Below are 25,010 nucleotides of genomic sequence, written 5' to 3'. Positions count from 1 at the left end.
GAATTTGAATATGCGTGTTGTGCAAAGCAGTACTGGGAAAGCTGATCATCAAAACTGAAGCCTTTTTGTTCTGAATTTTTTCACATAATTTAAGAAAGCAATTCTTATTATTTTATGCATTCTTAGCCCAGCAATAGGTTTAGCATGAAAAAAACAGTAGTTGGAGAGGGTTTAATTCAGCTGTAACACTGACCTAAAACATTAAATGGGGGGTGGTTGATTCCAAGTGACTTCAGCTCAGCTGAGCTCCTGATCCTCTAACTGGACCTCTTTTTATCTTTCAGTAAGACAGGGCTGGTATCTTCCAGTTGGGAGAGACAGTTTTACTTCACCCAAGGTGGAAATCTGATGAGCCAGGCCAGGGGTGATGTAGCTGGGGGGCTTGTCATGGACATAGACAACTGCTCGGTGATGGCTGTGGACTGTGAGGACAGACGGTACTGCTTCCAGATAACGTCATTCGATGGCAAAAAGTGAGTGGTCTGACACTGGGACCTGGGAGTGATGCTGGACTCACTGAGAAAAGAAAGATGGTCTGCCTCTGGCCAGATTAGAGCTTGATTATTTTGTGGATATTGAGAAGCAAAATCTGAGATGTTTTAACTTGGTAAAGTCTGGATTTTTGTTTGTAAGCTCTATAATGTATCTGAGTGGTATTTCAGAATAAGATTATAATAATCAGTTTACAATCACGTATTATTGCACTGTGTGAGTACTTAAGTATTACATGGGCACAATTAGAACTTTGTTCTTTTCCTGTTTCCAATTAAATATAAGCATAGGTCCCTCCCTTCCCCAGTTAGATGCTACTGCACTCAGTACATGCACAGAATCTTCAGCCTTTTGTAACTTGTTCAGTGTACAAAGATAAGATGGGGGTTTCCTTGCTAAATGTATTTATGAGGCATTTTAAATAGAATTGTTTTTCCATTCTCCCTTTCAGGTCTTCAATCTTGCAGGCAGAAAGTAAAAAGGATTATGAAGAGGTAAGGCCATGGAGGTTCACACGGAGCCCAGTGAGTTTCTGTCGTGCAGAGGAATGTGTTTGTAAACCACAGTTGGACACTGCATTTATTCCAGTTAGTGTTCTCCTTCAGGAAAAGTTGAAAAGCCAGGAACAGGAGCCAGTGGTTTTCCAGAGCAGAGGGAGAAAACAGATTCTAGCTTGAAGATACAAGAAATGGGCAAATTCCACAAAAAAGTCAGATTTATGATGTCTTGAGGAAACAATGTCACCTGCAGAACAGAGTAATGGAGTACAGAGAATCCTGATTCCTTTTTTTTTTTTTTAATTACTTAGAGTTGTGAGTTAGGTTTTCTTTAGTTTTGATCTTTAGGGTGACTAAAATAATTTTTTCAAGTAAGAAAGGTGTAAGGTGAGGTGCAGTATGCCGATGGTAGATAATTTAATGGCAAGCTGGATGTAATTGGAGAATTTTTGGCTCCCTGAAATTACAAAGAAAAAGTGCTGAAACTAGCCAACTCAGGCATTTAATGAAGTTTGTTAAAAAAAAACAACATGACAAATTCATTTATTTTCTCTTTTCTTTCTCTTTTTCAGTGGATATGCACTATAAACAACATATCTAAACAGATATATCTAAGTGAAAACCCTGAGGTAACTATTAAAATTTATAATTATCAGTAATATGTTAAGATGTAATTATGTAAAATTAATAGCATGGAATCAAGCCAAGTACTTCCTACATGTCTATTGATGGTATTAATGCATGGAGTCCATTGATCTAAATGCTTATATAGAAAGCATTAAAAATACATGATCTTTATATTTGGTGTAGCCTTTTGACATCTTCAAGATCCTATATTTGTATATGACACTCTTTTTAAAAATAAAGGCTTCGTAGCCATTCTCATTTTCTGATCAGACACTCCACAAAATGTTGCTTCATTGTTGTCTCCTGCACTTTCTCTCTCCAAAGATCATTTTCTCAAGGGCTTTCTCTGTTGGCTCTACCCCAGGAAATGAAGGCATCAGCATTAAATACTGATCAGAATTAGTGATTTCAATGAAAGATTAAAATGGAATTCAACTGTAAATGGTCCAGCATTTGCTGAAATAACCGTTATGTGGTTCTTAATTGATAGTTTTTAATCTTCGTGGGGTTTAGTTTGCAGTTGAGGGCTGCATTTCTCAAATGAGATTTTTCTTTTTCTTCTGGGCTACATTTGGGGTTTTTTCCAGCCTTATTGTGACTTCTCTCATTTTCTCTATTTTCTCTCTATTTTCATTATTGCCTTTATTAACAGTGACAGTATTGTAAAGTGTGTTCACTTAATTTGAGGGAGTTAACATCAGGATATGTGTTACAAGAAAAGCTAGAAGAAAATATTGCAGCTCTATAGTGAAAATTTAGGAATACCAGATTCTCACAAAGGCTGGAGTTAATAACTTCTATCAATTGCATATAAATAAAACTAGAATCTGAAAGCTTATTTTGAGAACAATGTTTGCAGTTAATTTTTCCCATCCCTGCCCTGCAGGAAATGGCTGCCCGTGTCAATCAGTCAGCCCTGGAGGCTGTCACTCCATCTCCCTCCTTCCAGCAGAGGCACGAGAGCATGAGGCCAGCTGGGTAAGTTCATAACAGGGGGCACTGCAAGTGCACATTCTTGAAAGAGAACCAGGAGAAAGTTCCAGGGGAAAAAAAATACCCAGACAACCCCCCCCCCCGAACTTTCTATGTTCAGAACTAAATCTTTGAGGAGAATTTCCTGCACTCACCTTCCTAACACTGTTCAGCATCCATCGTTCCAAGCAATCCTGATGCCACTGGCTGACAGCTTTGGTGCTTGCACCTTATGTCTGGTTTGTTGTGTGATTTCATAATGAGAATTTTCGGCTCCTGGAAGCAGACCTCAGATTGTATTGATAATATATTGATGTTAAAACATACTGATGCAATTATTAATGCAAGTAGTAACTTTAGCTTACTTAAATTTGATAGGAACATTTGTTTACCCTGATCTTCAAGTTTTTAGTTTTTGTTATGTTTTACATCTAAGCATTGGTCTCCTCTGTGGTTTAACTTATTAGCAACCAACCCTCCTTTTGCTGTTCTGTTTTGTTGTAGACAATCCCGTCCCCCTGCAGCTCGTACCAGCAGCACAGGCTCCCTGGGATCTGACTCAGCAGCTTTATCAGCACTTTCCTTGGATTCACTCGTTGCCCCAGACACTCCCATACAGTTTGACATCATATCTCCAGTTAGTGAAGATCTGCCTGGCCAAGCAAAGTCTTCAGGGCAATCGGGCAGGTAGGAAATGGAAAGAGAAGGAAACAATTCCTAAAGTTATTGTTACTAATTCAAAACAAGAAAACCATGTTTAAACTGCAGCTCCAGAACACACATTGCCTTCTCCCTGACTCATGTCACAGAATTTGCAGTGGCCAGTGAAGCAAAACAATTAGTTTAATTAATTAAATGGAATTGTTAAAAAAGGCTTAATTGCACGCACTAGAGTCAAGGTGTAGTTTTCTGGTTTGCAGCAGCTTTTCTTGCTTTAACAGCCAATGCTTTTACTTATTGATTTATTTTAATTTTTCAGTTTTACAAAATATTTTCCTTTCCTATTGCTTGCTCACCCAGCAGCTTGGGTTATTTCCTCTTGGAAACTCAAGAGAAATTTGGTAGCCCTGCCTCCAGGTGATGATGGCAGACGATGACACTCTTCTTAACCTGAAAGGTGAGTGAAAATGATCTAGGCTTCTGGAGTGATTCCATAGAGAGACAAGTTAAAATTATCTAAGACTTCATCCCAAAACATCAACGCATTTTCTCCTACTTGTTATTATTTTTGAGTGGGAGATTTATTACAGACCTAAGACCTTTAAATCTGCACTGCATTTCTGGAACTGTATCTGCAGTATTCAGATACTAAAAAAACATATTTGCAGATCCAGCTGCTCTTAACTACAACAACAAAATGTCAAGTTAAAATTATATGTTCATGTCATCAGCTACAATTCTTTCCAGAAAATCATGGGTTTTGTAGCAGAAATGATAGAGTTGTGCTCAGCTTTTTCAATTAACCATCACTTTCAGTAAAGCACTGCAGTGTTTGTACAGATAGGCAACATGCTACTTTAGAAATATTAATTATTAAAAAAATAAAAATACTTTCCTTCATTTCTAATACTGATGACAAGTATTCTTATTTTATTTTTGCCTTTTGAGAGATCCTGTGAGATTTTACATTTACTATTGCAGTTTAACCTTAAATGACAAGAAAAGTCTGAGTGGTAGAAGATCCTAATAGAAAGAATTTGCCTTTAGTGTATTTACCCAGGCCAATTTAATGGGATGGTTCTTGAAAGAATCCATGTTATTCATTTTAGCAATACTAGCTTGCCTTCAGAGTTCTATTTAGAACAGTTTTTTTTTCTTTTAGCTCTGTAATTTATTGTTAGAACACTATTGAGAGGTCACACCTTCATTACTCCCAGATAAAACCTAATTTGAAGTCTACTGAGCCCTTACCAATAGCTTTTCAGCTACCAGTTAGGCAAAGAGAAAGGTGATTTCCTCTTTACAATAAATAAAATGTCCCCATTTCCTGTGCCCTTTTCAGCATTACTTCAGTGCTTTTGAAAAATGAAACTTGGAAGCCTAGAGTATTTTCACTTCTCTTTGTAACCGATGGCAGTTCTGTCTTTGAGAGCCAGAAATAGCCACATTTCTCTTGACCCTCTAGGAGTAAAACCCCAGTGATGTTTTCAGAAAGCTGCATTTGAAACAAACCCAGTGACTTCTCTTCAGTAAGTAATTCAGCACCTTGAAACAGTGAGGAGAAGTGGGTGCTCCTACGGAGCTCTGAAAGAACCAGCTTTTGGTTGTGCTTCCTGAAGCTGGTCTGTGAAATGTCATCCCCTAAAACTTTCCAAATATTGACAAGGTTTTGATTTGAGCTTAATTCAAATATAAAAAGAAAATACCATGTGAGCAAAACTTTCTATGGCAGCAATAGGACAATATCTGGTGTTTGTCCCATAATGTGGGCCCTCAAATACAGCTGTTTATGTGTCTCCTGATTAAATTGCCTATCCTGGTGATTCAGGATACTCCAGATTCATATTCCTGCAAATTACAAGTTTGTGAAATCATCATACATTGGTATTTGTCACAGCATGAGACTACTGCATTATCCATGAGTGGTTCTGTAATCTGACTGCTGGTTCAATGTTTTCATTTTTTAATAGACGCACAAATCCTTTTGGTGAATCTGGAGGCTCAAAATCTGAAACAGAAGGTAAAACAACAATTTTATTTCAATGCAAACTAAAAATAGAATTTGAAATTAATTTTCTGTTTTCAGCTCTAGTTTCTCCTAATTTAACACAAATTTTAGAACACTGTTTGGTAACTACCTCTAATTGCTGAGTGTGAGCACTCCTCTTTTTAGGAGAAGTTCGGAGTTTCCCTGAGTGCAGCCCAGCTTGGGTTTTGAGGGGAAAACCCAAAATGGAGTTTGCTTTTTTTTCAATACTTTTCTTTTTTCTTAGATTCAATCCTTCATCAGTTATTTATTGTAAGATTTCTTGGCTCCATGGAGGTGAAGTCTGACGAAAGCCCAGATGTTGTTTATGAAACAATGCGTCAGATCCTGGCGGCTCGTGCCATCCATAACGTTTTCAGGATGACAGAGTCACATTTGTTAGTCACCTGTGACTGTTTAAAGTAAGTTTTGCTCCCTGACTTCTGTTCATGTTTATTTACAGAATGATCTTCTTTCACTTTGGTAAAATTTACTTTCTGGTTTGTTTTTAAAACCAAATTTTTAGGTTAATTGATCCACAGACACAAGTGACAAGACTACGGGTAAGTAACTTTACATTTTAAGATTATTAACTCAGCAATGTAATTCCTCTACTTCAAAAATATTATTACGGTGAAAATCACTGATAGCATGACATTTCCAGCCAAATTTCCACTGATTTTAGGAGACTAATGCAGACATGTAAAAATAGAGAGAAAAACACCTGGTAATGAGGTTTAAGGGGAATGATTTCATTAGGTCAGTTTACTTTTGAGACCCCCTTCCCCCTGTGATCTGAGAGGGTAAAATAAAGAGAAAACATAAAGGTTGGAGTCACATTAGTTCTAAAATCCAAAAGGGTTTGTCTGGTGTTTTGGTTTGTTTTGGGTTTTTGGTTTTAATGCATAACTACATTTAAGGTGTTGAATGGTTTCTAGTTTGGTCTCTTTTTCTTTCTAATTCTTTATAAAAAGGCACTTAAAAGGAATAAGTGGAATTCATCTCAGGATATCAAATAAGACCAGCTTAATTCTTCAGTAATAGAAGTCTTTATTTTTCATATTTCAAAACTGTTCCCCCTGCCCTTCTGTATGCACAATTTATGGTCTGTCATTTAATTTCTTTGCGTTTTTTTGGAGGCTCTGAGTGACTTTAATTTCCAGGAAAGGAAATCTTAAGCACATGAAAATGTCCTGATATTTCAAGTAGGGCTTTTTTCTTTCTTTACCTTTGTGACATTTAGTTCAAAAGTGCCCCAGAGCTGTAACCTTTAACAGGTGAGATACATCAGCTTGAGGGCACATCCCCTGTGCTAAATGCAAACATTTAATGTTAGGAAAAACTCATCCTATTGGTTTATAACAGCTGGAGTAGGGGCTTTCAGAATTTTAAAACTTATCCTTTGGTAAGTGTTAAAAAGATATATTTGAAGTCCACCTTCTTTTAGGAATAGGATGCAAAGTAGTTTTCACATAACAAAGTAATGTGGTTTGTTTGGTTTGGGGGTTTTCTTTCTTTCCTTTTTTTTTTTTTTTGGTTTTGTTTTGGTTTTTTGTTTGGTTGGTTGGTTTTGTTTTTCCTGGTTTTTTTTCTTATATATTCAGGGAGCTGAGCTGTTGGCAGGTTTTGGGCAAGTAGTGCCTTTACCTGGCACTAAATATTGGAAGCTTAGTCCCAAATGTAGCTAGTGTTGGTGATTAAAATAAAATAAAAAAAGGAGTGTACGACATTTAGAAAGATGACTGACTTGCACTGCAAATGTGGTTCCTATTTTTTACATGGAGTGTGTTTTTATAAATCTGCCTGTCTTCTGAGTATTTAATCCTTGCTGTCTCATCTACTGTTTGTGTTTCATCATTACATGTTTGGTTGGGTTGTACCTTCTTGTGCTGGGATTGTGCATTGATGATATTGAAGATAATTAATGGGAAACCTCATGTAGAAAATATTTGGGCCCAATTTTAATCTCTCCACCTTTGATCCTTTGGCAGTTCCCTCTGCCCAGTGTAGTGCTCTGTGCCACACACCAGGAGAATAAACGCCTGTTTGGATTTGTGCTCCGAACCTCAGGAGGGAGAGCTGAGAGCCGCCAGACTTCCATCTGCTACATATTTGAATCAAATAATGAAGGGGAAAAGGTATTGCTGATGGTTACAACTTGTATCAGTTTTGAATCTGACATGGATTCCGAGGTGTTAGATCCATGCAAGCTGTCTGAGGGACTGTTTATTTATGTACTGAAAAACAGTTAAACCTCTCAGGTTAAGTACCTGTAAGTGCTTTAATGTGGTGTTATATCTAATTTGGGATGCTGGTTTAATTGTAAAGGCATTTTGATTAGCCTTTTTTTTATTACTTCCTATGTGTTTTGTGTTTAGATTTGTGACTCTGTTGGACTGGCCAAACAGATAGCTTTTCATGCAGAACTGGTAAGAATCTTTTCCTCTTATATTTGCTTGTGAATGGAAGGAAGAGGGCATGTGTAATATGTGTAATAGAACATATTCTGCAAGATACTTACAGATGCACTAATACTGTTGGGTAGTCTGAGGGATTTGTTTCCTAGAATTTAAACTCAAATAAAAAGACTGACCAATGCCTACTGTGGGACAGTGTTCAGTATAGATTCAGTTTGCTACCTTATACAGCCTTTAAAAGTCCTTTAAAAGAAGAATAATCAAAACAGTGATGTCACAGTCTTGAGCAAGCTCATAGCAATCAGTAGTGTAGCAAATGTCTCAGGTTGTTACTTTATTTACATTTTTGCCCTTCAGGATCGAAAAGCAACAGAAAAGCAGAAAGAAATAGAGCGAGTCAAAGAGAAACAACAGAAAGAACTGAATAAACAAAAGCAAATTGAAAAGGTAAGTTTCATCAGTATTTCTTAATATTAGTTTTTTTCTATTTTCTTTCTTTTGCAGTTTTGTACTCCATGCTCCACTATCAAACTCTTCAGTAGGGGTTCATTGAGCATTATGAAGTCAATTATCATAAGTGTTTCCTGTGCAGATTTTGTATGTTTTTTATAGTAGTTTTTAAAAAGAGCTCTTTGAGGACATGAATGACAAAATGTCTTCACAGGAATACTTAAGAGCAGTGCTTGAAGGAATACCTATCACAGGCCCAAAATAATTTCATTTGCTGATGAGAATTCATTCTCACAGTGAAGAAATGGGCTTAAGAATCACAGAATCGCTAAGGTTGGAAAAGATCTTTAAGATTACCAAGTCCAACCATTAACCCAGCACTGCCAAGCCACCAGCAACCCATGTCCTTCAGTGCCACATCTGTATGGCTTCTAAACTCTTCCAGGGATGGTGATTCCACCACTGCCCTGGACAGCCCATTCCAGTGCCTGACAGTGCTTTCAGTGAAGAAATGTTCTCCAATATCCAATCTAAACCTCCCATGGTGCAACTTGAGGCCATTTCCTCTTACTGTATTGCTTGTTACTTGGGAGAAGAGACTGATCTCCACCTGACTGGTCTTCACCCTCCTTTCAGGCAGTTGTAGAGAATGATAAAGTCCCACCTGAGCCTCCTTTTCTCCAGGCTAAACAACCGCAGTTCCCTCAGGTGTTTCTTACCAGGCTTGTGCTGCAGCTCCTTCCCAGCTCCATTGCCTTCCTCAGTGTAGATGAGGGTGGTTGTTCTGGCCTGCTGTGCCCTGTGGGCTGTAGGTGCAGCTGTGGTAACCTGGGAGCTGTTCTGGTAATGCAGCTACTGAAAGAATGTTTTGGTTTCCTATTCAGTCTTTTCATTCCTTCTGTACAAAGCTGTCCCCTGATCCTATTGATAGTTTAGAAATCATAATAATGCTATCTTGTGTCAGTTCCAGATGGCTTTAAGGGGAATATTCTTGTTCTGATTTCCCAACCCCCTCTCCTCACATTAGGACTTGGAGGAGCAGAGCCGGTTGATTGCTGCTTCCAGCAGATCCAACCAGAGCAGTGGAGAAGGACAGTTTGTAGTCCTGAGCAGTAGCCAGTCAGAAGACAGTGATTTAGGAGAAGATGGAAAGAAGAAGAGAGAATCCGAAGCCTAAGGCTGCCCACTTCATTAAAATTGGAATCATGGATATATCTGGTAAAATGGCACAAGTTCTACAACAAGTGAAATGTAGGTGGTGGGTCTGTTGTATTATAGAAAAGACTTCTCAATATATAGACCCTATTATGCCTTGATTTTTATTTCTCAGTTAAGTGATTTCCATTTTCCTGTCAGTATAATTTCTCTTCCATATGCCAGATGAAGCATGGTGACGCTGCCATGTTTATTACAAATTTATGTTTTCTCAAGGCTTCTCTGCAGTATGGAAAAAAAAAAAGTGGGTTTTTTCCCCACTTACTTCTCTGTGCAATTAACTGCTTTTGAAGCAAAACTTAAAACTCCCCTGGGGCTTCAGCAGTACATGAAACTCATTCTATCCACTGCACTATGGAGAACACCTTGCTGGAAACAGAAGTGAATGTCCAAATAAGACAGTGCTAAGCTTTACCCAATTTGTTGCACATAACTGTTCTTAGATTTAGAAAGAAAAATCCTTATTAACATCAGTGAGATGTGCAATAGTTCTAGACAGAAGGATCTTTTTTGTTTCGTTTTGCACTGTATGATATTGCATTGGGGTCTTTTTGGGGTGATTATAATGCTGAAAGACTTCTTTCACCAGGAGAAAAAGATACTGTCAGACCTAGATGAGAGCTGATGAGATGCAGTTGAACTTTGCTGCCTGAGGAAAAGCATTCCTCATCAAATGATAGGAGCAATGTGTACAGCCTGGGAGCACAAGTGCCATGTTCTTGGTTTTTCCCCAGTCCTTGGAATAAAGAGCTGTAAACCTTTGAGTTCACTTTTATAAGACATGCTTAGAGTTGCAAGAACATCTTGAATTCCAGTAATCTTCGGCACGTGTAAATGCCTTGATGCCAGTACACTGCATCTACTGCAAAGGAGTTGAGGCTCTGTAAGTCTTCCTATAAAAAGGGATTTTGCAAACAGAATTTGCCATTTTGGAAGTAAGAGATGATGATAATCCTACATCCCAGAGTCAATCCTGGAAAGCATTTTTCAAAGCAGTGTCTGTTTACAGCTTGTAATCTGCACTCCATAGTCCATACCCTGTGTAATATTTATTTTGTATAGTATTAGATGTGCATTCACCTTTTGATCCAGAAGAGAAAACTTGTTTGAAGAGAAATATTTATTTTTGCACTAATTACTATAAATATTAAAATCCAGTGGAACAGAAGATAGATAGCTCTCTAATAGCGGCACGAAGATAACAGGACATGTAGAGAGAGAAGAATATACTTATACTCCAAGTTATAATATAACAGTTATGAGTGGTTTACAGTTCATTGCAGGGCATTTCTGGTGTTCAGGAATGGAAGCAATTTTCAGAGTAAGCAATTTTCAGAGTATCTCCCCAGCAGCTGGTGATGGCCCAGCCCTTCAGAGCTGGAGCTGCTCAGTGCTGATGAAGTCAGTGAGGAATCTCAGGTCACAGCTGCAGGTGCACAGAGGGCTCTCCTTGCACACTGGAGTGCCCTGCACTGGCTAAAGCAGCTCCTCCTGCCCTGGGTGCCGTGACTGCGTGTGCAGGAGGTCACTGAGCACTCCTGACACAGGGGAGAAGGGCAGCAGTGCCTGTCCTTGCAGCAGGGTGAGCACACAAGCAGGAGCTGGAGCAGCTCCCAGCAGATGTTGGTGGCACCACAGTCCAGGGAGGGGCTGGAGCAGTCACTGGAGGGGTCACAGTACCCCTGGATTGACCGAGCACAGGGAGCCTCCAGGATCTCTTCCCAAGTTAATTCCCAGGCCCTGTTCCAGTGCATTTCTCAGCCCCAGAGCAGCCAGGCACTTGCAGAAGTAGCTGCTTTTGCTGTTGCCCAGTGAGGCCAAATGGTATTGCCCTGTGGCCAGATTTGTCTACCACACAGTCACATGGACCACACCAACCTGAGGCTTCTTTTAAGAGAGTGGCATTTTTATTTCATATCTAGTATCCTTAAGATACTATATTAATTCTTTCCCCCAGAAATGCACAGAGAGGCTGCAAATCCAAATTTTTCCCGTTGGGGGCCTAAATCAAGGCTTACAGAGAATCCAGCCAGTTTGCAAATTATGCAAATTCATGTTTCATTAGTTTGAGTTTTTTGTTTGTTTTTATTTACTGATATTTCTGTTTTCTACCAAATAATATCTCGAGGCAGCCCAAGGTTACTGCTATGACTTGTATCTTTCTCAAGTACGTGTGAAGATGAAGAATTTTAGAAACAGCACAGGAAGTCTGAAATCACTGATCTACAGTGTGTAGAACCTCATCTTGTCAGGGAAGGACTGACTGTGTTAAGCACTTGAGCTGCAGTAGCCCAGGCTCCAGAGGGAAGGCAGGTGATAGATGAGCACTCTCATGACAAAGCATTTCTGATGTGTAGCCTGTTCTGCTTTAGCCTTATTGAAGAAATGGCAGAAAATAGAATTATTGTATTTTTTCTTGAATCCTGCTATTACAATTTTAGATCTAAATCTGCAAAGACGAGGAAGAAAAGCAAATGAAGTGGCAGGTGAATTCACCACCATATGGGATTTTTCAGATTCAGCAATACATGATTTGAACTATTCCATTTGATTTTCAGGCTTTCCATTGCCTGAAATGTATTTTTTCAGTGCCATTAACTGTGGGTTTCTAAAACAGACAGCACAGGAGTGAGGTGCATTTCACTGCTGTTGGATGATTTTCATCTTAACCACTAAAAGAAGGAGAAATGGTTGAACAGAGTAGTTAAAGAAAACAGATTGATCTGCATGAATGAAATGAAGGGGTTGTTTTTTTGCTTATTTTGGGGAGTTTCATTGGTATAAAATGAGCAAGAAGGTATAAAAGCATCTGGGCTAATGGTGAAACTGCAGGAGCCAATGGCAGGTCAAGAGACAGGAGGAAGTCAGAGGGGAATGGTGCATTGAGTTATCAGGGGTGGGAGTTACTGAGCTTTGCCTAAGGGGAGGATCACACAGCTCTGTAATTAGAACCATCTCGAGGCAAAAACAGCTGCTGAGTTATTATCCATGGCCTTCTTCCCAAAATAAAAAAACTATTTGGTACCTTTTCTTCCTATGAGGTCCAGAACTACTTCATTAGAAAACAGTTTTGTTAATTTAAAAAAGAAATCAGAATGCTTAGTATTTTCCTTGAGAATATGACTTTTAGTGGGAGCACCTCATGTTCTGGGAACAGCTGTGGTAGGATTTCACCACCTGAGCATTGTATTACTGTGACTAAATTACTGGTTGATTTCCTCTCCTGTAATTTATTTCTCCTGTTCATTATTTCCTGTTGCCTTTTACTCAAAGGCTGATCTTTCAAGTACTTCCAGCTGAAGCTGTAGTTTGCTTCATGTGCATCTACTATTATTTGAGTCACTCCTGAAAATACTTTCAAGTCCCTGGTTTTGAAGTGACTTTGGGCAGGTACTGATGGGCAGTGGTGTTCAGGACTAACTTGTTGTGTTGCTGATTGCAGCCTCATAGTTCCTGCTACACTTTAGGCCTCAGGTGAGGGATGTTAACCTGTAACTCTGCAAGTTTACAGGCTGCAGAACAAGCAAGTCTTGCTGGCAGTTGTTTCAAGCTACATACAAGATGTATGTAATGGCGTGTATATAAAACATATCAGTGTGCTTATGGGTCTGCATTTTACTGCATTATAGATAATCCCTGGCACTCCTCTGTGGGCTCTGGTAGAATGTGGCCAAGTCTAAAGCAGAGGACAAGGGCAAAGTCATGAACAACTCAGCCATATAAAAGTGGTTACAAGCAGGTAGCGTAATGTCATTTGAATGTCATAGTGTCGCTTCCTTAATCTGTTTAGTTTGAAATTGTATCAAGACAATTCACTATCTATCAGTAAGGTAATATTTCATGGTTAAGGAACATTTCTCCCTATAAAGTTGTCAGATTTCCTCTTTATATAGATGTAAACTCAGAGCTGAAAATCCTGAAACAGCTGAAGCTATTTATGAAGCTGTAATTTATGTGCATTGATATAAAGAGATAAATTTGACTATGTTTATGTTTTAAGGTAAATTCTGATTAAGTAGTTGCACAGCTTTTGGGAAAAGCCAATGGAGAAAACTATGTTAACAGTATAGTCTCTTATTATTTCAGAAATCATTCACATAGAGAAAGAAAATCTGCCACTGCTTAGTGAATTTTATAGAGACACTGTCTAGTCTAACAGCAAAAGCTGATATTTTATATTATTTTCCTTACTCTGTATTACAAAAATTCTTGCAAGGTAATTAGTCTCCAGTGCTTTTCTTTTTAGTCAAGCACTAAGTTGACTTTTTTTTTTCCCTTTGCCACAGTGGTATCTAAGTTGTCATGACAAGAATAAGTCAGTGTGTCATTGTGAATGCACTTGTATTCCTAATGAGTTTTGTATTGCAAGACAAGGACTTTGTACAATCTTTCTGGTCATTTTTATAATAGAGTGGAGTGATCAAATTCTTACAATGATGTTCTGGATTGGTCCTGTTCTGGTGAAGTGTAAGTGATTTTTGCAATGTTTGAGACTGACTTGCACATTTTCCCTGAATAGCTGTATTAAAAACCACCAATGGCATATTTATGTCAACTCTGATTGTTGTGTCTTAATCTTGGAAACATGGACAGTAACCCTATTGTGCCAGGGCTCCAGTCAGCATTTTGTAGATTAAATAAAAGCTTAACTCTCGTAACTTTCTGGGTGGGACTTGTACTGATGCAAAAGCCTCCTGCATTTTTCATAACACTGACCTTCAGGAAGTACCATTGTTGGTGACAGGACGTGCTCCCTTCCATTAACCAAAGCTCTGACATGCAGTTATCTCCCTCTGTCATCAAGTGTAGCTCAGTTCTCTTCATTTCCATACCTATTGCCAGACAAGTTGTTATACTCGGGAACCTGGGAACTTATTTTTGCAACGCTCCCAGACTGAAGCTGAGGAGGAGCCGGGGCAGGGGCTGTGCAGTGCCCGTGGGGGGCTGTGGCAGGGGCTGTCACACAGGACTGTCCACAGTGCCCGTGGGGGGCTGTCACACAGGCTGGTGGCAGGCCCTGCAGAGCTGCTGTTGTGGGAACACTGAGTTCCCCTGGGTGGAGGCTCTGCCAGCACAGCACTAACCTGGGTACTGGACACACCTTGACAGGCTTCAGCAGGTTACTATATGAAAAACACCATGTAAAAAGCCATGGGTCATAACTACATTATGGTTAAATTTGTATTTTATAAGGTTTGTAGATTTTTCTGGGGAAAAGCAGACTTTTGAATTCTGTAACTTCCGTGATAAAGATGCATGTATAACTAAAAAAAAAAAAAATAAATCTATGCTTACTTGATAATGAAGGAATAAATACTACTAATGCCAAATGTGTTGATGAACTTCTTTTTTTCTAAAATATAGACTGACGTTTGCAGTACTTTTAGAAAGAACAGGTGTGCTATAGATATTCCTAACATCTAATATCTTCTGTAAGACTTCCTAAAATGAAAGTGCTCCAAAAGCTTAAGCTGCAACTCTATGGAGAGAAACTCCTAAAATTGCATGCATGGCTTTGGCCAGCGCTGTAAAAGGAAAGCCGCCTTCTAGAGAGGGAGAATAATCAAAGTCCACGGTGGGTGAGACAGACCAGCCCCTAAGCCTGAGCTGCAGAACTAACACCTTGCAGCAGGGCTGCCCTGTTGAAACACTGCTATGTCACAGGAGCTGCTGGATAAGCAGAGGTTGCTGTAGCTTAATCCCATTGCATTGCCTGGAATGTGGGATTGCTTGATAGGGTGACAAAAAAAAAAAAATCAACTTGAGCTGCTCTTCAGAAAATCACTGTAGAACCTCACAAAAAAAACCTACTTCTTGTCAAAAGAAGAGGAAGTACATGAGAAAAAAGAATTCTGTCCCTTCCTGGTTTTAGTTAAATCCCTGACCTTTTACTAAACCCTGGGTTTAACCTGCAGTGGGGCAGTGTTATCTGATACAACAGGGTTTAACTGAGCAGTAACACAAGGATTGCAGCCCTGCATTTTACATTTCCTCAACATGTCACAGTAGGCATTTAAAATACCGTTGCCACAACTTTCAGGTAGGTCATATTCCAGGAGATACATAAAATGGGATCACCAATACTTACATTTTGGGGTTCTCCCCAGTTTCTTCAGGGAGCGGGGGGGGGGGATGCTGGCATTCCTTAATACACATAGGAGAAAAAATCCGCAAAGAAAAAAGCAGCAGCACAACAGTCTTATCCATTTAACATTCCCTTCAAAATACAGGGATATACTTATGTACAGTTGAGGTTGTAGATTCCTGTGAAGTTTTCCTGTCCATAAAGGTCATATTCCTTGTACAGTATGTAGTCTTTCAGGCACTTGGGCAGTGGAAGGAAGGTCATGAAGACAGGACAGCGGAGACGCAGCCGGCCCATGCACTCCCGGATCTTCAGGCGACACAGATGCTTCAGAGAGCGAGGATTTGCTAGAAAGGAGAATGCAAATTAAAATACTGTCAGCAAAAAAGGCCCCAATCCCAAAGCAGCTTGTTTTCAATTCAAATCTAAACAGATACTTACTTAAAATAAAATTGATGTCTGGCCAGAGTTTCTGTTCTTTGAGAACTGCTTCGAGCTTCCAGCAGATCTTGATGTGATCGACGTAGTCCAACATCACTCGCACCACTTTCCCGGATACGTGCTTCAGCCACGACAAGGTTATCACTTCACAGAACTGAGAGAAACAAAATGTTTAATGGCATAATATTCAGTACTGCTGCAAATGATTACTCTATGCAGGACAAGAGCAACTGAATAACTTCAGCAGAATCCAAGGCAGAACGAGTGTTCTGTCACTCAGCTTGCATTAAGCCTCACCAGTAGAATCTGAAAATCTGAGAGATGGTTATTTTGTACTAGATCCAAAAATAAACTTCAGCAGCTGTATATTTGGTAACTAAGTGCTTAAAAAGAAGTACCATGAATCCCTAAGTGGAATTTAGACTTCTGTCCTAGCATGCTGAACAGGGGGATCCACCAGCCCCCTTCACCCCTCAGCCCCTTATCTTTAGGTTAAAGAAAGGTTTATTACTTTCAAATGGACTTTACAAACTGCTACACAATGACACTGATGGGTGTCTCGAGGACCCTCTTTAAGTATCCTAAAGCTGGCTATCCTATTCCAGCTCCAGGGTCCTTAGAGCAGCCTTCCAGTGTTGGTGTTACTGTTTAGGACAAGGCAGGGAGCCAGCCTGCAAGTCTCACAGCATGAACGAGACTGCTGTGGAAAACCAATGCCATGCTGATCATTAGATATCATAAGCAGTTTTTTCTCAATTCAGAAATACAGTTGGCAATCATTTGCTGCCACGAATCAGGCCTCATGACAATATATATTCCATTTTAAGGCCTTTTCTATTCCTATCTTTAGGTATAAACTGCCTCAACAGTTTCAAACCTTCCTTTTCTGACGCTGCATTAAGTCCCTTTCCATTGAGCTGTAGGCAGGATGCTGGTGGCAGCCCAGCTCCCGGAGCCGGTGCTGCACTCACCATCGTGTCTTTGATGACAGTGGAGGTCCAGCCGTCAGTGACATATTGCGAGTGGCAGTGGTCTCCGCCGGGGCAGTCGAAGCAGCGCTGCACGTTGTACCCGTAGTTGAGCAGCATCCTCAGCATGACCTCGTCCTTCAGGGCGTACTGCAGCGCCGAGGGGAAGTGCGTGGTGTTCACTCTGCAGAAGTAATTCACGTTGGCCCCGTGGCGGAGCAGCAGGTTCATTAACTCGTAATTGCCCATTCTCAGGGCGATTTGCAGGCAGTTGATGGGATCCTGGTTGGTCAGGGCTCCGGCGTTCAGCAGCAGCCGCGTGGAGCAGAGATCCCCGTTGGACACGGCAAAATACAGCGCTGATTTGCGGTGGTCATCATAGCCTTTGCGAACCCGCTGATCCAGCATAAAATTGGCATCAAACCCAGAGTTGAGGAGAAACTCGAGGCACTGTGGATGTGCTCCTGCTGCTGCTGAGTGAACTGGACTTATCCCACTTTCTTTAATGGCAGCAAAATCAGTAACTGGAACTAAATATTTTAGGGCTCTGAAAAATTAAAAAAAAAAAAAATCTCAGAATCTTAAACATATTGCTTCAGTTAACTCATCTTGGAATTTCTCTATGTTGCTGGACTTCAGAATTCATCATGACTGTAAAAATCATCTTAATCTACCTAATCAGTACCTTGGCAAGTATTGACTTGAACTGGTAACAAATTTCAATGGATACTGACTTAACACTTGCTATCCATAAAATATTATTCTATTCTACTATAATAGAATAAAAATATTATTCTATATTCTGTTTATATATACATGTAAATATATATTCATTTCATTAACAACCCATTCCTTGCTAGAGGATTCCTCCTCAATAGAAGCTTTTCCTAAATGTCAAGAGCACGATGTTTTCACTAAACCTGTAGGAATTAAGGAATTAATAAAATATACTATATTTTAACATGAATACATGTAATCTAAAATGTAATATATACATTAAAGTTTAAATGTAACTTAATATAACTAATAAAATATTACCATAGGAATTAAGAATCCTCAGATTCTTGTTTCTCTCTTACTAGTTGTGATTTTAGACAAAATATCTTCCAGTAACCTTACTGTCTTTAACATAAGGGTAACCCTTATTCCTTATTTGCCTGTTTGGTATATTCACCTTGCTGTGATGAGGTGGAAATGAGACATAGATCCAAAGAGAGTGAGGATGTCCCAAGAACCTCAACATCAGCCTGGACAATGTTATTATTTGTGACAAATAGGGAAATACTACAGGGATTAAAATGTTTATCCTAAAGTGATGAAGATTTTATCCTTACTGATCTCTTACATTCAGACACAGAACAATCATATTTACACAGTCAAACCAATTCCTTGTACAAAACTACAGATTTGCTACCTGCTTTGAATGAGGTAGAATTAGCAAAATTAATATTTCTCATGTCACTGTTACTTGATTTTTAAGTGTATTAACTCACAGAAAGTGTCCTCTATATGCAGCTCTGTGGATTGGCAAATGACCCGAGTGCTTTGGTACATTGGCATCAGCCCCATATTCTAGTAAAAGACTCACAGAATCTGGATTTCCTCCTCCTGCTGCTTCAAATAATACAGAAGCACAATCCATTGCCTGTGAAAGAACATCTGCACCTGGAAAGAGGCAGAGAGGATTTTCAGAGGAATCACTGTACACACCCAGCCAGGATTAATGTCTCCAACCCTCCAGTGAGAGGGTATTGGGAATTCTATTCTTCAAATAAAACCAATGTGGGAGTAAACCTTCATATTGGATCCTTGATTTTAGATGTGTTTATGGAATCCAGGGAACAAGAAGGTCCAAATTGCTTTGAATACAATTACGTGGTAAGATTTGCTGCAAGAGCTAGGCCAGCAAAAGGCCAGTTCATCCAAACAGTTGATTTTTGGCTTACATAGAATGCTCTTCAACTCTTTTACTTTACAAAGACCAGACAGATATAACTGTAAATATGAGAGAACCCAATATCCAAAAAGTTCATGCAATCCAGTTCCAGTGCTGCTGAACCACCAGGTAAAATTCCCCACAATAAATGTCTTGTCAGGCCTTTCCTAAGGTGACCTCTACACATGAGAAAACAATAGAGCGTTTAAAATCAATTACAAATGCAAAATATTTGTCAAATAAAATATGAATATATTATTTTAACCTTATAAAATGTGATTTTTATCAGGCCTCAACTACATCACAACAACCCTCTTGGTGCCAGTAGCATTTAATATTCTTTAGTAAGGTGAGTTACTTCTCAGTAGAGTGAGAATCTGGCTCTGCATTCATCCCATCCCATAATTTATAACCCTGATGACAGAACCCCACGCTGAGCCTTCTCTTCCTGGAAGATCCTATATAAATAAGTCTTACCTTTTTGCAATAAGAGCTCCATAATCTCTGTGTGTCCCATCTGTGCAGCCAGTGCCAGAGGTGTGAGCCCATATCCACTGCGAGGGTCGGGATCTGCTCCGGAATGAAGGAGGAGCTCCACCAGATCCTTCCTGCCCAGCCTGGCTGCCTCGTGTAGAGCAGTTCTCTTGTGGACACACTGCAGATCCACTTTGGCTCCAGATCTTATCAGCAAGGAGGCCATTTCGTAGGAATCCTGTTTAATTGCTGTAGCACAAAAAGCAAAGCATCAGACAGATGTTACCCAATGCCTTTCCATGCACTGTGGCTTCTGCAATGTGGCAGGAGAGCTGTTCCTGCAGTGCTCTTTATCCTCTGAGAAATGTCACCCTACACCGAAAGGTTTAAGTTATCAACAATTCTGTTCTTTGCTTCCAGGATGGCACTAACAATACAAATGAACCACCTCATGGTAATCTCTCTCTCCGTAATCCTGTGTTGTGTCTGATGATGGAACAGAACAAGGTTCCCTCACCACTAGATGGAGGCCACATCCAGGGCCTTGGTGGAGTCAGGAGCTGCCAGCAGAGGTCCATTTAATCTTCATTAGCAGTTACCACAATATGAAACAAAGTTTAAAATTATTGTGTCATATACCTCCTTCGTTTAATAAGCGAGAACTGTTAAGTCTGTAAGAATCTTAAAAGAGAAATTTGCATTGGCTCCAGGGAATGGAATGAAGGGGCAACACCTTTCCCTCCTCTCTTTGATCTCCCAGGCTGTGCAGCGTAGCAAGTGTCCTTCATCAGGACAGATTAGGCTGAGACTCTTCATATGCCACAGCTGCTTGAAGCACCCCTGACAGCATCCTGTGATCTGAGCTGTGATGTGCCATTATCTGGAACCTACATGGCTGCTTTAGATAAATCCCAAACATCCCTATCTTGTGGGATGATGCTGTTTAATACTGTGCACTTCAAAAATGTCTAGGAATTCTCTACATCCTTTGTAAGCCCTGACCAGAAGCTTCAGCCGTTTCACAGGGATGGACTGGGGGTCCTACAGATGGTTGGTTGGCACTGCTCCTTTAACAAGAGTTTTGAAAAAACCACCCTTCCAATACTGAAAAATGTACAGGTTAATCCAAGAAACTTATAGTGCTCCTTTAGAACTGAGATAATGACAACACACTTTCCTTTTTTTGGCTAGGATTCAGTAGGAATTACAGCATAGCCCAAACTGAGGGAAGCAAATGAAGTGAACACAGAACACTTTGGAAAAACATTTTGGTAAAATATGGTTCTTTGCAAATCAGGAAGTGCAGTTCTCGTGCATGATCCAATAAAGTGGCATCCACACAGAGTGCTCCTGGGTATGGGAGTACCATGGGATTTGGAGAAAGAGAGGCCTATGCAATGGAAGAGATACCATGTTGGGCAGAGAATAGGAATGTTTTGTGCCTGCAGACATGCAGGGCAGTAACAGCATGAAGGAGGACCTGGTTGCCTGGCACCACTGCATAAATGATGCCAAGGGAAGCAGAGGATGACCCTCTGCACTTCATGGAGAAAGTTAATTGATTCTTTGGGGGGGAAAGGTATGTTCAACCTGAACTTCAAACTCGTTGCAACTGAGGAATGAAAGGCAGTAGGCATCTGGAACTCCCTATATTGGATCAGATTTTGTGGGAGGATATTTTACTTCTCCCAGTTCTATGTTATGGGAAAATGTTAATTAATAAATAATGCTAAGGACTTTGTAGTGACAGACCCTAACTTGGAATTGACAACTTATTTGGAGACTTGATATCATCTAAGAAAAACAGACAAGGACAGACACATTCAATGCTGAGATTAAAATTTTTCCTCCTTTACGGCAAAATATTTTAATAAGAAGTCAAATCGAAACCTGAAATGTGTAAGTATGATCTCCCCTAATTGCCTCACCTCTCCACCCCTAAATAAGGTATTCACCTGTAACTAAAGGAGAATCTCCCTCTTCATTCTTAACGTTGGGATTGCAGCCATTGATGAGGAGCAAGCACACATTGTCCACAAAGCACTTCCTCACTGCCACCAGGAGAGGTGTTTCCCCTTTCAGGGTTCTCTGTTCCCACGTGTGGGCCTGGGAGGCTGAAATGCACAACAGCAGAACACATTTGAAGCTGGGTGTTGATTCAACTCAATTCTGTACAAACTTTTTGGTGGCAAACCAGGAGGACTCTGTACCTTTCATGGTTATTTCAAGGATGTTCTTATTTGGCTGTGCTGCAGCTTCATGCACAGGAAGCCAGCCCTGCTGATCTGCTTCTTCAAAGGCACAGCTGTGCTTCACCAGCTTCTTCAAGGCCTCTTCTTGGCCTGTGGGGTTTAAAGACAGACACAGATCCCATTACTAACCATAAGACAAAATTCAGACAGCTAATATATTGAGTGCCACTTATCCCATCAGTGTATTCAGAATAAACAACTGGCTTTGTCAGAGCAATTTTTTCTCAGAGGGAAGTTTACATGAATGGAACAATCATTGATCAACATTGACTCACAAAGCATTTTGAATTATACATGGAAAACAACTTCCTTACAATAACATGGCTACAGTAGTTCAAGTACAATCTTCTCATGAGCAATATTGCATCTCATATTGGAATACACTTAAGTTTTGCAGTTAAGGAACAGTATTGGAACACTCTTCAGGTAGAGAAAGCTTTTCAATCTGGGTATCTTGCAAAATGGAAAATGCTATTATAAAGTATTAATTGACTAATCAATTAACACTTCAAAACTGCTTTTTTTTAAAAAAAGGCCTAGAATTTCCCCCTAATTTCAGGAAATGAAGTACTGTAATTCCTGAAAAGGGTGACACTTGAACCCATCTTGACCCTATCTAATAAGTTAGTTTGGATGTCCTGTTTTCAGTTGTCTTACTCTTCCCAAGACTATAGAAAGAAAAACTGCACTTAAATCAGGTGATCAATCACCTCAAATGTAGGCATTGCTCAGCAATTCCCAGGGGTACAGGCTTGGTGGGGGGGATTTGTACTTAACTGTCTGAATTGCTGCAATTATCTCTCCATGTTCTTTACTTGCAGTAGACTGGAAACTGCACAAACAGAAGAATGGAGTAAAAATGAATATGAAGTTCAGGATACAATTATACCTTAATTTAAATACTTAAGTCTAGACTACATGTTAGATTTCTCTAAGTTACATCAATTTTGTCAGGGTTTACCACATTAAAACAGTTTTTTGCTGGTCTTCCCCTGACACCATAAGTGTTGAATTTTTTACACAAAAAAATTAAATATTAAGGTGAGGGGAAGCTACCATACCAATCTGATTTTACATCACCTACTTATCTTCTTCATAAAGCCTTGCACTCATTTAGATATTGATGTAACACATCATCTGAAAGGTTCACACATTCCCATATTTTCAAGGAAACAGGTATGCTTTTTCAGGGAGAACTCAGACCAAGTGAGCTACCAGTGGTTTCCAGTACCCATGAGACAAGGTCAGAGCAATCCAACCCAGGGAGTCACAAAGGAAAGAAAGGTTACCACATGCTTACAATAATGCCAAAACTCAAAATAGAAGTAGTAAGTTATTACCTTTCAGCCTCTGTTGCACAGCCACTTGTTTCAGTTTTGTGCCTCTCCTGTAAGCTTTCCTGAATAGCTCGTTGGGTAGGGATTTCTTCATCAGAATTGTCATCAAACATATACACAGAATTGTACATGGCAAATCAGCACAGCCTGGATCACTTCGTGTAGGGACACTGCTTGTTAATTGGAAGCAGATGTTAAATCTTCAGGTTAAATCTGAAGTCATAGAAACAGCAGTCACTATTACAGTATCAAGAGAAATGAAACATAGTTTAAAATAAATGCATTGGAACGTTTCCATCTCAGGCTTCAGCCTTCTCCCAAGGGTTTAGGTTTGCACTGCAGGATTATTCTATTCAGAACAGAGTAAAGGTTTTCTACTCCTGTAGCACGTCCCAGCTTTTTTCTCTGTTCCACAGACTGAACATACAGAATAGCTACTTGTTCTGGCATTGCTTCCTAGAACGCGACAAAAATATGCAAAACTTTGCTCTTAGATAAACAGTCATTCCCTCTTAAGCCATTTAGACACTCAAATCTGAGTGTCTGATGTTCTGATGTTTCTGATGTTCTGATGTTTCCTTAGTGGGAAAACAGATGTACAATAAGACACAGGATGTTTTCCCTGTTCATTCACAGCAGGCCTGGAAGGGAAGGGCAAGTGAAGGACATGAAAATTTTTAATAAGAGCTCTTGTTCAAACAGTTTCAACAAAGACATTGTTGGGGCAGTGTCTGGTAGTCAGGAAAGTGTTGCAGATCCGTGCTGTTTTGTGCACCAGCCATCCAACTGAAACAACAGCAAATGTGCTTGGAAAAACACCAACTTCACCACCTTGTGTACCCAGTGAACTGCCTTTTATAACTGATAAACTTACAGTTCTGTCTCCATCCATGCACGCCTGTTTGCTTCTGATACTTTTAAGGGATATATCCAAAATACTGCAACAGTATATATCCAAATACAGACAGAAATAAAGCACACTGGTGTAACCACAACTGAGTTAATAACACAAAAAAAAGCTTAAGAATAACATTAAAAAAACAAACAAGAAAACAAAACCCAAAACAAACAAATAAAAAACCAAACCCAAAAACCAAGCACATAAAACTTCTCTATATTGAAAGGGTTCAATTAAAGATTGCAAGACAAACCTTGGAGCATAGAATTAAATCTAACTGGTACTATGTTAAGTCTAAATGTTAAAATTTAGGAAGAAATAATAAAAAATTATTAATGATCAAATTGATCACTAAATGGCATAAAGGATGTAGATGTACACTGTTAAGTCCTTCTGGATATTCAGCTACATGCTATTATAGGTTAAAATCACAGATATTCTGTTAGGTTCAAACCTCTCATCTGCTTTACCTTTTCAAAACATCCACTTCAGTCTTTCAAGACAGCTGGCCTGAAAGAAACCCTCAAAACTACAGGGAAAAATAACATAAAATAAATAAGTAAAACTGAAAGCAAATAAATAAACTGGCAAAATGAATGAGCACAGTAAATTTAAGGAAGTTGTCAATGTGCCACTTACAAAGTTTGGAGTAATTCTAGAAACATCTTAAAGTTGGGCAGCAGTAATTCACAGCAAACCTGCAGCATTTAATTTGTTACCTGATCCACCTAATGTGTGATTGCAAGGCCTTGCTCTGTAATAGCACATGTAGCAAAGAAAAGAAATTATTAAAACAAATACAGACTGTTAGTAATGGATTATACTATGGCACAGTCAGTACAGAAACATTTTAAGTCTAGACTACTTCTTTACTGTAAAGAGACTACTAATTTTCCAATGAATTGAGAAAATATACTGGTTTTCCTCACCTTCTGAAAGAGGGAAGACCTCACACTTTGAAGAAGTAATTATTAAGCTGAAAGTGATATTTTCAGGATGGTAAATGATCTCTGCAGAGCCCATGTCCATTAATAGCTCCCTATAAATACCCGATCATGAGACAGGCTGGGACTTTGTCCATGTTTCTCTCACACAGGCCAGTCATGTTTAATAATCTGACCTGACAAATGGTGTCAACAAAAGAAGGAATTAAAAGTCCAGTTTCCTTGTAAAAATTCTCTTTTTGGAATTAGAATTTCAGAACTATAGCAGTAACTATTACATTATGAGAAGAAAAGTCTTCAGTGCTGTCCTAAGAGAGAA

General features: G+C 39.5%; 2 protein-coding genes and 1 long non-coding RNA gene across 7 annotated transcripts in view; 2 read left to right on the top strand and 1 right to left on the bottom strand.

Moving 5' to 3' along the window:
- APPL1 (adaptor protein, phosphotyrosine interacting with PH domain and leucine zipper 1) overlaps nucleotides 1–10,927 on the top strand; it is a 22,175-nt gene extending 11,248 nt beyond the window's left edge. Inside the window, exons 11-22 of the mRNA XM_027884783.1 lie at nucleotides 285–473; nucleotides 944–986; nucleotides 1,562–1,618; nucleotides 2,503–2,594; nucleotides 3,093–3,275; nucleotides 5,219–5,268; nucleotides 5,522–5,696; nucleotides 5,801–5,837; nucleotides 7,266–7,412; nucleotides 7,653–7,703; nucleotides 8,049–8,138; nucleotides 9,169–10,927. Coding sequence (XP_027740584.1) covers nucleotides 285–473; nucleotides 944–986; nucleotides 1,562–1,618; nucleotides 2,503–2,594; nucleotides 3,093–3,275; nucleotides 5,219–5,268; nucleotides 5,522–5,696; nucleotides 5,801–5,837; nucleotides 7,266–7,412; nucleotides 7,653–7,703; nucleotides 8,049–8,138; nucleotides 9,169–9,318 — 1,264 coding nt within the window. The 3' untranslated portion in view covers nucleotides 9,319–10,927. The remainder of the gene's footprint in view (nucleotides 1–284; nucleotides 474–943; nucleotides 987–1,561; nucleotides 1,619–2,502; nucleotides 2,595–3,092; nucleotides 3,276–5,218; nucleotides 5,269–5,521; nucleotides 5,697–5,800; nucleotides 5,838–7,265; nucleotides 7,413–7,652; nucleotides 7,704–8,048; nucleotides 8,139–9,168) is intronic.
- ASB14 (ankyrin repeat and SOCS box containing 14) lies at nucleotides 3,958–25,010 on the bottom strand. Of its 5 annotated transcripts, XR_003571336.1 has the most exons (11): nucleotides 24,218–25,010; nucleotides 22,853–23,062; nucleotides 22,289–22,344; nucleotides 21,471–21,602; nucleotides 21,216–21,374; nucleotides 19,264–19,509; nucleotides 18,344–18,515; nucleotides 16,854–17,397; nucleotides 15,883–16,036; nucleotides 15,445–15,788; nucleotides 3,958–5,256 (listed from the first exon to the last, which is right to left on the bottom strand). XR_003571336.1 is itself a non-coding variant. In XM_027884784.1 (10 exons), exons 2-10 carry the CDS (start codon nucleotides 22,978–22,980, stop codon nucleotides 15,595–15,597), a joined length of 1,785 nt encoding a protein of 594 aa, XP_027740585.1. In that variant the 5' UTR covers nucleotides 22,981–23,062; nucleotides 24,218–25,010; the 3' UTR covers nucleotides 14,432–15,594. The 5 variants fall into 5 exon arrangements, 4 of the variants coding, with proteins under 4 accessions (XP_027740585.1, XP_027740586.1, XP_027740587.1 ...); XM_027884784.1 differs by lacking the exon at nucleotides 3,958–5,256 and having other exon boundaries at nucleotides 14,432–15,788; XM_027884785.1 differs by lacking the exon at nucleotides 3,958–5,256 and having other exon boundaries at nucleotides 14,432–15,788; nucleotides 24,677–25,010.
- Nucleotides 11,029–13,911, top strand: LOC114057946. Its single transcript, XR_003571337.1, has 2 exons — nucleotides 11,029–12,153; nucleotides 12,202–13,911. It is a non-coding gene; the product is annotated as an uncharacterized LOC114057946 (long non-coding RNA).

The sequence above is a fragment of the Empidonax traillii genome, unplaced genomic scaffold, assembly GCF_003031625.1.
Source record: "Empidonax traillii isolate 1590-97213 ecotype Southwest subspecies unplaced genomic scaffold, ASM303162v1 scaffold155:size2260171, whole genome shotgun sequence".
Taxonomy (NCBI): domain Eukaryota; kingdom Metazoa; phylum Chordata; class Aves; order Passeriformes; family Tyrannidae; genus Empidonax; species Empidonax traillii.
Note: the sequence above shows the minus strand (reverse complement) of the source record. Positions and strands in the feature narration are given on the sequence as shown.